Source organism: Symphalangus syndactylus, chromosome 9 (assembly GCF_028878055.3).
Source record: "Symphalangus syndactylus isolate Jambi chromosome 9, NHGRI_mSymSyn1-v2.1_pri, whole genome shotgun sequence".
In the NCBI taxonomy this organism is placed as follows: domain Eukaryota; kingdom Metazoa; phylum Chordata; class Mammalia; order Primates; family Hylobatidae; genus Symphalangus; species Symphalangus syndactylus.
Window position 1 is genome coordinate 72,705,362 of NC_072431.2, and position 12,762 is coordinate 72,718,123.

A 12,762-nucleotide genomic window follows, 5' to 3' on the forward strand; every position below is an offset into this window, starting at 1 on the left:
CTAGGCTGTTATTTTTGCTTCACTCAGCCCAGTGTCTGATCAAATATTCCCTCACTCAGGGCATGAAGGGTGCGGCCTGAAACCTTATCCGATTAGGAGCCGTGGACTAGAAACTGTCCAATCAGGCATGCAGCTGGAAAGAACAAGCTACTTCCGTAATTTTGCGGGTCCTTTGTGTTTCTCTGCGTCCAGAGCTGTAGTTCTTCTCTTCACTGCTCTGTGTCCTCTGCTCCTAGAGGCCAAGCCTATGTGTCCTTGTGTCCTGCCGGTATCTGCAGATTTATGGCTAAAAGACCGGGGCCCCCTGGAAGCCGAGAAATGGTGAGTGCTGGGTCTGTCATCGTGACAGAGGGGTGGGGGCTGGTTGGAACCGGCAGAAAGTGGCTGTAGCAGGACCCAGACTTTCTGGCAGTCAGCTCCAGAGCCTGACGACCCAAATCCTCTTTGGCCCAGCTCTGCTCTCGTCCCCTCCAGCCGCAAGATGGTGCCTGGGCCAGTGCCTGGGACCCTGGCAGTTCTGTCTTTTTCCTCTGCACTGGCTTTGCCCTGGACTGGAGGCCTCTCTGGTTTGCTCTGCACTCCCAGCGCCTCATCTCACCCAGATTGTGCAGGGATGGGAAAGTCATCAGGGGAGAATCATGACTCAGGGTGCAAGATTCATGAGTGGAAAGAGCTGTAGTCCTGGGGTCCCTAGTTCCTCATTTTTCCTTTTAGAGATGTATGGGAGTCACTGTAAAAATGAGAATCTGATCAAAGTGTGATTCAAGAATCATAGAGTGCCCAGCTGTGGTTTGTGGGTTGTGATCCATGGGAGAGACTTGAAGAAAAGTTTGTTATAAATTTCATGATGAAGCAAACCAGATTCAGTAATTGGTTTGGTACAGTTACGTAGTTTCCTTATTTGTAAGATCCAGGTGAAAATTTCTTGGTTATGTCAACAGTTAAGATTAATTGGCAGTCTGTGGTTGCCTAGGCCTGAATATTTTCTTCAAGATAGTAATTTCCAAGAAACGCTTTTTTTTTTTTTTTGAGAGGGGGGTCTCACTCTGTCCTCCAGGCTGCAGTGCAGTGGTGCGATCTCAGCTCATTACAACCTCCGCCTCCCAGGTTCAAGTAATTGTCCTGCCTTAGCCTCCTGAGTAGCTGGAATTACAGGTGTGTGCCACCACGCCCAACTAATTTTTGTATTTTTAGTAGAGACGGGATTTGGCCAGGTTGGTCTCCAACTTTTGGCCTCAGGTGATCTGCCTGCCTCAGCCTCCCAATGGGCTGGGGTTACAGGTGTGAGCCACTGCACCCAGCTGATTTTTTTTTTAACCTTTTATTTTAGGTTCAGGGGTACATGTGCAGGTTTGTTATATAGGTAAAATCATATCATGATGTTTTTGTGTGCAGATTATTTTGTCACTCAGGTACTAAGCATAGTACCCAACAGATTTGTTTTCTGATTTTCTTCATCCTCTGACCCTCCACCCTGGACTGAGCCTCGGTGTCTGTTGTTCTCTTATTTGTGTCCATGTGTTCTCATTATTTTGCTCCCACTTATAAGTGACAACATACAGTTTTTTATTTTCCGTTCCAGCATTAGTTTTCTAAAAATAACGGTCTCCAGTTCCATCAACGTTGCTGCAAAGAACATGATGTTGTTCTTTCTTATAGTTGCATCGTATTTCATGGTGTTTACGTACCATATTTTCTTTATCCACTCTACCATTGAAGACATACAGGATTATTTCTTGTTTTTGCTATTGTGAATTGTGCTGTAATAAACATGCGTGCATGTGTCTTCATGGTAGAAAAACTTACATTCACTGGGTATATTCCAAATTGTGGGATTGGGAATGGTAATTCTGTTTTCAGGTTTTTGACAAAATGCCAAGCTGCTTTTCTCAATGGTTAAATAAATTTATACTTTCACCAGCAGCATATAAGCATTCAATTTCTCCACAACTTCACAAGCATCTGTTTTTTTGTTTTTACTTTTCATTCTAATTGTTTTTATTTGAATTATTTCTTTTTTTCCATTAGTCTAGTGTTTTATCTATCTTATTATGTTTACATAGAATCAACTTCTGGTTCTTTTGAACTTTTTTTTTTTTAAGACAGAGTTTCGGCCGGGCGCAGTGGCTCACGCTTGTAATCCCAGCACTTTGGGAGGCCGAGGCAGGCGGATCACGAGGTCAGGAGTTCGAGACCACGGTGAAACCCCGTCTCTGCTAAAAAAAAAATACAAAAAATTAGCCGGGCGCAGTGGCGGGCACCTGTAGTCCCAGCTACTCGGAGGCTGAGGCTACTCGGAGGCTGAGGCAGGAGAATGGCGTGAACCCGGGAGGCGGAGCTTGCAGTGAGCCGAGATTGCGCCACTGCACTCCAGCCCGGGCGACAGAGCGAGACTCTGTCTCAAAAAAAAAAAAAAAAAAAAAAAGACAGAGTTTCACTCTTACACCTAGGCTGGAGTGCAGTGGTGCGGTCTCGGCTCACTGCAACCTCTGCCTTCCAGTTTCAAGCAATTTCCTGCCTCAGCCTCCCGACTAGCTGGGATTACAGGCATGTGGCACCACAGCCAGGTAATTTTTGTGTTTTTAGTAGAGATGGGCTTTCACCATGTTGGCTAGGCTGGTCTCAAACTCCTGAACTCGTGATCTTCCCGCCCCGGCCTCCCAAAGTGCCAGGATTACAGGAGCGAGCCACAGCACATGCATGGCCCATTGAACTTTTTGTAGTTATTTATGTCTCAAACTTCTTCATTTCAGCTCTGATTTTGGTTATTATTTCTTGACTTTTGTGTGCCTCGAAGTTGGTTTGTGCTTACTTTTGAAATTCTTTTAATTGTAACATTAGATTTTTAAATTGAGATCTTTCTAACTTTTTGATGTGGATATTTAGTGATATATATTTTATTCTTAACACTGCCTTAGCTCTAACCCTGAGATTCTGGTATGTTGTATTTCGCTTGTAATTAGTTTCAAAAATTTTATTTCTGCCCTAATTTCATTATTTCCAAAATAGCCATTTGGAAGCTGATTATTCTATTTTTATGTAATTGAATCCTTTCACATGTTTTTTGTATTGAATCATTCTATACATTTTCTTTTTAAAATTAATGAGAAAGATAAGAAGAAATAAAAGTGCTGTGCTCTTAATCTAATTGTTAAAAATTATTCAGCACTTAGTACCAACTCCCAGGGTGCTATGAAAATTAAATCACAAAATGTGTTATTCCCAGCACAGTGTTCTGTGACATGCCCCTGAGCACACAGTACCTGCTTACTAAACGTTTTATTAGTACATGTGTACAGGCTTCCCAAGTGCAGGTTTACTCAGACATTGCTGTCTTCTGTTGTCCCTGTAAACTTGAAAAAGCCAACAAAAATATAGTATTTCAGGGTGGAAATTTGTTGTCTTTATTTGTAGCAGAAGTATTAGTATTGTGACAAATGTGGTGTGTGTAAGGGACTCTGCTGTGCCTGCCTTCTCTTGTTAATGCTAATAATGTGTCTGGGAAAGCACAATCAGCATTTACAGGGGACTTGTTGGAAAAGCCCTTTCCTGGACCCTTTTGGATCCTGCAGAATCACATTGCATAGAGTGGGGCCAAGATTACCAAGTGACTTATAAACTTGAGGGGTTCAAGATACTTTCAGGATAGTTTAGTTCAAGCATGTCTGAGATCAAGCGCAGTGTCCACTCTGCCTTTTGGTATGCCATGTGTTCAGAACTTGCAAATTTTTACTTCTCTACTTGTGCTGTTGATCCCTAATGAGTTTGTTTCAACTATTTTTTGTGACTTTTATGATAGTCAGGGGCTTCTGAAAAAAATATTTGTTTTCTATATGCCATAGCATTCTATAAATTTCTCTTCATCTTGGATTCTTGTATATGATACAGAATTCTTACCACAAATTTATGACCTACGATATATAAAATGTTCCCTTTGTAGCTGTTGAACATGAGAAGATGTGGATACTCAAGATTTCTATTGGAGAAACACCATTGTCTTTGGATATTAGTGAAAAATGAAACATGCTATATTGAGATTTCATCTGTGTGCTCTATTATTTCCATGCAGAACAGGGTTTAGGAAATGCTCATTTAAACAGGGTGGCATTTATTACCCAGAAAGTTCTGAAAAAACTGTTAGGAGATACTTGCTTTCCAGGGTGCTAAGGAAAGACTACTTAAAATTACTAATAAAAATTACAGAACAGGGAAGTTATCTGCACCTTCAACTTTGCATAAAACTGATGTTTCTTTATAATTAAATTTAGGCCAGGCGCAATGGCTTTGGCTTGTAATCCCAGCACATTGGGAGGCCGAGGCAGGCGGATTGCATGAGGTCAGGAGTTTGAGGCCAGCCTGACCAACATGGTGAAACCCCGTCTCTACTAAAAAAAAACACAAAAATTAGCCAGGCACGGTGCATGCACCTGTAATTCCACCTATTTGGGAGATTGAGGCAGGAGAATTGCTTGAACTCAGGAAGTTCAGATTGCAGTGAGATGAGATCGCACCACTGCACTCCAGCCTGGGTGACACAGCGAAACTCTGTCTCAAAAAAAATATATATATATACATAAAATTAAATGTAGATTACAATGTACTTTTCTGAGAGGAGAGAAATGCCACAGCAGTGATGTTGTGTCATGTGTGCATCAGCACATAATAAAAATGTGTCCTAATAAAGTTGATAACAATTTTATTCACTTGGTTCAAAATCTCTACGACATTTTTTCCACTCTAGAGTTAATTCTTATTCTCTTAATTATTAAGGACACTTAGGAGATTTACTAGCTTATGTGCATAAGCCATCGCACTTAATCTGGAAGCTGTCCTTTCCTTTTAGATGACTTTTGCTTATATTTGTCTTTTAAAAATGAAGGCTCTTATCTTCATTTACAGGTGAGAGAAACTGGGAAAAACCCAGACTCTGCCATTTACTGGATATTTCACAAAATATTCTTACTAGGCTAGAAACATTGGTGAGCTTGCTAAAAATTCAGAAATTCAGATTTTCTCTGAAATGTTTTGAAACAAAATCTCACAAGATCTTTAGTTTTTTGCACATACTAAGACTTGAGAGGTATCTTCCAACTCATCATGACTGTTCTATCTGAGAAATATACACAACTTACTCTGTATGAAGTAAATATAGCAGTCAAAAATAAACATGTCTGGCCGGGTGCGGTGGCTCATGCCTGCCATCCCAGCACTTTGGGAGGCTGAGGTAGGTGGATCACCTGAGGTGAGGAGTGCAAGACCTGCCTGGACAACATGGAGAAACCCCATCTCTACTAAAAATACAAAAATTATCCAGTCATGGTGGCCCACACCTGTAGTCCCAGCTACTCAGGAGGCTGAGGCAAGAGAATTGACTGAACTCAGGAGGTGGAGGTTGCACTGAGCCAAGATCATACCACTGCACTCCAGCTTGGGCAACAGAGTGAGACTCAGTCTCAAAAAAAAAAAAAAAAAGAAGAAAAGAAAAAAGGAAAAAAAAAAGACATGTCCATGTTGATGCCCTTAATTTTATAATGTATCATCCAGAAATATATCAAATCTACACTGGTATTATGGATCTTATGCTATCCTCTTTTCCCATAGTTATAGAATACTTCAGTGTTAAAAACTATCTTATTGAATAATTTTAGTCACTCTTGTAAGTGAGAACCACTTCTTTTTACTCTCTTTTTAAACTTGAATCAAATAAAAATCTCTGCCTATGGCCATGTGGTAAGTGCTTGTGTGTTCATGAGTGGTTTTGTTTGTTTGCTTGTTTTCCAGGGACTGCTGACATTCAGAGACATAGCTATAGAATTCTCTCTGGAGGAATGGCAATGCCTGGATTGTGCTCAGCGGAATTTATATAGAGACGTGATGTTAGAGAACTACAGAAACCTGGTCTCCCTGGGTGAGAATAACTTCAATACATAATTCCTAATATATTTCTTTTCTCTTTTCTAAGATGTTTTTGGTAATTTCTGCTTTGCATGAATGAATTTTAGATCTCCGAGTTTAAGAAAATCTTGGGGATTAATTGGTGTAGAACAAATTCTTCAAGATGTTTTATCTTGACCTGAACTTTTCCCTTTCCTGGGCTTATGTATCTTTTGCTCTAGGTTAGTGGGAATTCCAAAAATGCCATGGCAGAAAATATCGTTGCCCACACATTAGAATTCAGTTGCTGCCACCAAATTTTGATTCAGTAGTACTGAGTAGTGAAATTAAGGACCTACAAATTTAAAACATTTTCTGAATATTTAGAAAGTCCTGTTGTGAGTCAATATTAATTTTCTATTATATCCTCTAAGCATAATACTAATTTGGTAATTAAAGAATTCAACATGATTTATGTTACATTTTTGGTTAATAAAACAGGTATTGCTGTCTCTAAGCCAGACTTGATCACCCATCTGGAGCAAAATAAAGAGTCCCAGAATATAAAGAGAAATGATATGGTAGCCAAACACCCAGGTAGGTGAGAGCGAATGAAGCAGATCAGACAGATGAGAGGTACACAAATCAAGGAGGCAGCCAGTCCTTAAAATGTGGTCTGGGGAGCTGTGCTTTGATGGAAAGAGTTTCTAAGAAGCTCAAGGCATTTTTTTCTTTTGCTCTCACATAGGGACACCTTCTGCCTCATGCTGTTAAATTCTCTAAGGATTCCACTTTTGCTTCAGTAATCTTTCTTCAAGTTCACAGTGTGAGCCAAAGTTTTCTTTAAAGGTTATCAGGGACTGCACAAACTGACTGCTTTGCCATTGCTTTTGGGGACACACTAATATCTGCGTATTTTTGAAAAACTCTAAATCATTAAAGAAATTTTTTTGCATCATATCTAAAATATGTGAGAATGGTAGTTTCTCTTTCATTAGTGGTCATCCATTTTTCTGCATATGCCATTCTGTTTTTATTACTATAGCCTTGAAATATATTTTAAAGTTTTTACAAATTTTTTAAAAATTTTTAAATTTTTTATATATATATATTTATTTAGAGGCTTGGTTATCCTCCAACTTGCTGTGGGGGGGATATGCAAGCAGGGTACCTTTTATGTCTTCATTTTACTATGTTGCATATTTTAGATATAGATTCATACATGGTATTGCTGTATTATATAATAATTTCATTTGAAATTATTTGAAGAACATTTATGATATTTTTATGATGGCTGTATCTTTTTTCTCATAAAAAGCAACTTACATAGGTTTCAATTTCTTTATATCATCAACATAGTTGGTATTTTAAAAAAATTTATAGTGGCCATCCTAATTGATGTAATATAATTTTGTTTTGTATTGTGATTATGTTTTGCATTTTTCTATAAATTATTAATTTTGTGCAACCCTTCAAATGCTTCTTCCCATTTGTATATCATTTTTATTAAAATTTAGTTTAACCATTTTTCCACTTCTTTTTTTTTTTTTTTTTTGAGATGGAGTTTCGCTCTTGTTTCCCAGGCAACAAGAGCAATGGCACGATTTCAGTTCACAGCAACCTCTGCCTCCTGGATTCAAATGATTCTCCTGCCTCAGCCTCCTGAGTAGCTGGGATCAGGGATGTGCCACCATGCCCAGCTAATTTTGTATTTTTAGTAGGGATGGGTGTCACCATGTTGGTCAGGCTGGTCTCGAATTCCTGACCTCAGGTGATCTGCCCACCTCAGCCTCCCAAAGTTCTGGGATCACATGTGTGAGCCACCACACCTGGCTCATTTTTCCATTTCTAAATCAAGTAATTCAATTATTGTTGTCTAGTTCTAGGAGTAGTTTATATATTCTCAGTATTAAGTCTTATCAGGTGTGATTTTCAAATATTGTCACCGATTTCTTAGGAGACACTGTCACTCTATTAAATATTTTATTTGATTGCAGAAATTTTGAAGTTTGGCCCAATTAAATTTTTCTGTTCTCCTCTTTGTTGCTCATGCATTTGATGGCATATCTAAGAAAATGTGCCAAGGCCAATGTCATGTCTTTGCACTATACTTTTTTTTTAAGAGTTTCATTAGGTTTTTTAGTCTAAATACTTTGTTTAAAATATTTTTTGTATGTGATGCAATTAAACCATTCAACTTCATTTTTTCAATGTAGATGTCCAGTTTTCAACATTATCTGTTGAAGGGATATATTTTCTCCATTGTCTGCTCATGGCAACCTTGAGGCAGATTATTTGGTCATACACAGAAGAGTTCATTGCTGTGCTGTTTTGTTCTAACATGACTTTATCTGTCTTTTTGTGCATACCACATAGTTATTGCAGCTTTTTGTTATGTTTTGAAATTAAGAAGTATAATGCCTCTGTGTTTTTCATGTGTGTTTCTCTATATTTGGTTCATAATAAAATCTAAAAATTTTAAACAATATTTCAGTAATATACTTTTGGAATTTTGATACAGATTATATTAAATTTGTTCACCCCATGGGTTATATTGACATCTTAACAAATTAAGTCATCACTTAAATATGTTGGCCCCTGAGAAAAAATATTAAATTAAATTAATTTAAATTATTTGACCCTGTGCAAGAATACAGTGAAGAGTGTGTTTATTTCCATGTATTTTTGATTTGCCAGTATTACTTTTTTTCTTTTTAGTTTTATTCAGTTTGGGTTAGAAAACATATACTGTATGATTTTGCTCTTCTTAATTTTTTTTTTGACTCAGGGTTTCTCACTCTGTTTCCCAGACTGTAGTGCAGTAGCACAATCTTGGCTCACTGCAGCATCAACCTTTTGGACTCAAGTAATCCTTTCACCTTGGCCTACTGAGTGGCTGGCACTATAGGCATACCCCACCGTGCTCAGCTAATTTTTAATTATTTGTAGAGACAGGGTCTCATTGTGTTCCCAAGGCCGGTATCAAACTTCTTGCCCCAAGTGATTCTTCCACCTTGGCCTCCCAAAGTCCTGAGATTACACCTGTGAGCCACTGCACCTGGCTGATCTTTTGAAATTTACTAAGACTTATTGTTCTAACAGAATGCACCAGGTGCAAATAAGAATATTGTGTATCCACTTACTTTTGACTGGAGAGTTCTGTACATGTCTGTTTAGCCTATTTGGTTTGTGATATGGTGTAGATACCCTCTAAATAGCATGTTGAAATGTAATCTCCACTGTTGGATGTGGGGCCTAATGAGAGCTGTTTGCATCAAGGAGACAAATCCCTCATGAATGACTTGGCACAATCCCCTTGGTAAACATAGAGTTCTCACTCTATTAATTCACATGAGAGCTGGTTGCTTAAAGGAACCTGGCTCCTCCACCTCACACTTGCATCATCTTTCACCATGTAACATATTTGGTTCTTCTTTGTCTTCCACTATAATTGTAAGCTTCCTCATATCCTCACCAGAAGCAGATGCTGGCAGGTACTTCTTGTACAGTCTACTGAACTGTGAATCAAAAAAATCTTTTTCTTTATAAATTACCCAGTCTGAGGTTATTTTCTATAGCAATGCAAAATAAATTCATACACAATATAATACTCTTCAGGTTTTCGGTTTTCTAACTGATTTTTTATTTAAATTTTTTATTTATTATTGAAAGTGAGGTCTTAATATTTATAATTTTGTGTTGCTATTTTATTTCTTGCTTCATATCTATCGATATTTGCTTTATGTATTTTGAAGCCCTGATGTTATATATGCATATACATATAGATAGACATAATAGTTACAGATTCCTAGTAAATGGACTCATTTTACCATTATATGATATCAATCTTTGTATCATGCTAGTAATTGACTCTTTTGCTTTTGTGTGTCTATAAAGATTTTTTCTTTGTGCTACTTTGGAGATTCTGTAAAACATCTTAAATGTTAAACAGCATATTTTAAACTGGTAAAAAAATGACTTCAGTTGCATAGAAAACTTTGTCCTCATTATATCTACCCTATACTTCTTATTGATGTTGCTAATTATATCTTTCTATGTTTTATGATTATTTTTATGCTTATATCTTTCAAATTTTAAAGAATAACTAAAAATATTTTCTGCACCATCATAATAATGCCACAGAATTTTGCTTTTCGTATATGCATATGTTTTTCAGAAGGTTATGTATTTTCATATGATTACATATATTTTTCATCATGTTATTTTAAGTGGAAAGACCTCTTTGCAGCATTTTATTTAGGGCACGTGCAATGATTATATGCTTTTCCAGCATTTATTCATTCTGGAAGAGTTTTATTTTTCTTTATGTTTTAGTACATTTTTTCTAGTTTTATTATTCTCACCATGAAAATTTTTTCAGCCTTTGACCATTTTACACAGTTCTTTTCTGACCTGCAAGGTTTCTGTTTACAAGTTCACTGGTTGTCTCAGAGGACTATGCTTATAAATAATACCTCACTTTTATCTTGCAGCTCCCAAGATTATCTTCTGGTTTGTGACTTTTGAAACTTTGCTTAAATTTGTGTTGTGGATCTTTTTGTGTATATCCTAGTTTGTTTTACACATACTTTTTTCTTACTTTTAAATTTTTTCAGTTATTCTTTTTTACCTCCACATTATTTATATTATTCCAAGTTTTGTTGAAATTCTTATTTTTCTTATTTTATTTAGGTGTCTAGTTTTCCATTTTTCTCATTGAGCATAATATGGATTATCTTAAATTTTAAAAATCAAGATATACATCTTTATTTTTATAGTTACTTTTTCAAAATTTTTGATTCTTTTGATTGGACCATGTTGTCCTCATGTTTTATATACATTGTAATCTTTGTTTGAGATTTAGACACTAACATAAAACTACATTTCATGATCTTTATAATGCAGCTCCTTCCTGTCATAGCATGACACAAATGATCTTTGTTAGAGATTCTGGAATTCTCACAAACATGTTCTCAGGATGTGTTTTGTCTGCAATTTGTATTTATTTTTCAATTAAAAGACTTCTTCATATTTCTTCTTACTGGTCAGTAACTATGTTCTACACCTATCTTCTGCCCATGATACTGCAGTCTTCCTGTGGTTGTACCATTCACTTTTGAGCTCAGAAGACTTAAAGCTGTCATTAAAGGCACTATGTTCTTCTATTGGGGATGAGGAAGAGCTATGTTGGGTAAATGTAGCAGACTTTTCTTTTCTGTCTATATGGCTCTGGACATTGTGCTCACATGGTGCACACACTTTATTTATTAATTTCCAACAAAGGTATTTTGATCACTATGATTTTGTTACATTTATACATCTATGAAGGAATTATGGCCTGTGGTATTTTGATATGGCATTTTGTTAATGTACCTTGTATAATTTTATATATTTGATTTGTAAAGTATATTTATATGAATCCAGAAAGTGGAGTAACTTGTGCTTTTTATGTCTTTCAGTTATGTGTTCCCATTCCACCCAAGACCTTCAGCCAGAGCAGGGCATAAAAGATTCACTCCAAAAAGTAATACCAAGAACATATGGAAACTGTGGACATCAGAATTTACAATTTAAAAAATGCTGTAAAATTGTGGGTGAATGTGAGGTGCACAAAGGAGGTTATAATGAAGTTAACCAATGTTTGTCAACTACCCAAAACAAAATATTTCAGACTCATAAATACATCAAAGTCTTTGGTAAATTTTCAAATTCCAGTAGATATAAAACAAGACATACTGGAAAGAAACATTTCAAATGTAAAAAATGTGGCAAATCATTTTGCATGCTTTCACACCTAAATCAACATCAGGTAATTCATACTAGGGAGAAGTCCTACAAATGTGAAGAACATGGCAAATCCTTTAACTGCTCCTCAAACCATACTACACATAAAATAATTCATTCTGGAGAGAAACCCTATATATGTGAGGAATGTGGCAAAGCCTTTAGCTGGTCTGCAAACCTTACTAGACATAAGAGAACTCATACTGGAGAGAAACCCTACACATGTGCAGAATGTGGCCAAGCCTTTAGTCGCTCCTCAACACTTACCAAACACAAGAGAATTCATACTGGAGAGAGACCCTACAAATGTGAAGAATGTGGCAAAGCCTTTAGTGTATCCTCAACCCTCACTGACCACAAGAGAATTCATACTGGAGAGAAACCCTGCAGATGTGGGGAATGTGGCAAAGCCTTTAGTTGGTCCTCAAACCTTACTAGACATAAGAGAACTCATACTGGAGAGAAACCCTACATATGTGAAGAATGTGGCCAAGCCTTTAGGCGCTCCTCAACACTTACTAATCACAAGAGAATTCATATTGGAGAGAGACCCTGCAGATGTGAGGAATGTGGCAAAGCCTTTAGGTCATCCTCAAACCTTACTAGACATAAGAGAACTCATACTGGAGAGCAACCCTACACATGTGAAGAATGTGGCAAAGCCTTTAACTGCTCCTCAACCCTTACACAACATAAGAGAATTCATACTGGAGAGAAACCCTACAAATGTGAAGAATGTGACCAAGCTTTTAGGTGGCATTCAACTATTGTTAAACATAAGATAATTCATACTGGAGAGAAACCCTACAAATGTGAATAATGTGGCAAAGTACACCCTCAGGCCTTGTAATACATAAAATAATTTATACTGGAAAAAAACACTACAAGTATAGAGAATGTAGCCAAGCCTTTAACTGGTTCCAAACCTTAATTGAACATAAGAGAATTCATATTGGACAAAAATTTTATAAACATAAAAAAATGTAACAAAGCCTTTAACCAACCCTCAAACCTTAGTGAACCTAAGAGAATTTATTTAAGAAAAATTTTTTTTGAGATGGAGTCTCCCTGTATCACCCAGCCTGGAGTGTAGTGGCATGATCT

The 12,762-nt window shown here is 37.0% G+C and overlaps 1 protein-coding gene across 2 annotated transcripts; it reads left to right on the forward strand.

Moving 5' to 3' along the window:
* The first annotated feature begins 282 nt into the window (after positions 1 to 282).
* Positions 283 to 12,478, forward strand: LOC129489858 (zinc finger protein 479-like). 2 transcript variants are annotated; one of them, XM_063608912.1, is made up of 5 exons: positions 283 to 321; positions 5,782 to 5,908; positions 6,376 to 6,471; positions 11,334 to 12,130; positions 12,299 to 12,478. In XM_063608912.1, exons 1-5 carry the CDS (start codon positions 283 to 285, stop codon positions 12,476 to 12,478), a joined length of 1,239 nt encoding a protein of 412 aa, XP_063464982.1. The 2 variants fall into 2 exon arrangements, with proteins under 2 accessions (XP_063464982.1, XP_055149017.1); XM_055293042.1 differs by having other exon boundaries at positions 11,334 to 12,478.
* Positions 12,479 to 12,762: the final 284 nt, after the last annotated feature.

What these genes read in the sequence shown, in the direction of transcription:
- LOC129489858 (XM_055293042.1), top strand. Translation starts at nt 283, where the DNA reads ATGGCTAAAAGACCGGGGCCCCCTGGAAGCCGAGAAATG. An exon ending in CCCCTGGAAGCCGAGAAATG is followed by an intron (nt 322 to 5,781) that starts GTGAGTGCTGGG and finishes CTTGTTTTCCAG; the next exon opens with GGACTGCTGACATTCAGAGA. An exon ending in CAGAAACCTGGTCTCCCTGG is followed by an intron (nt 5,909 to 6,375) that starts GTGAGAATAACT and finishes TTAATAAAACAG; the next exon opens with GTATTGCTGTCTCTAAGCCA.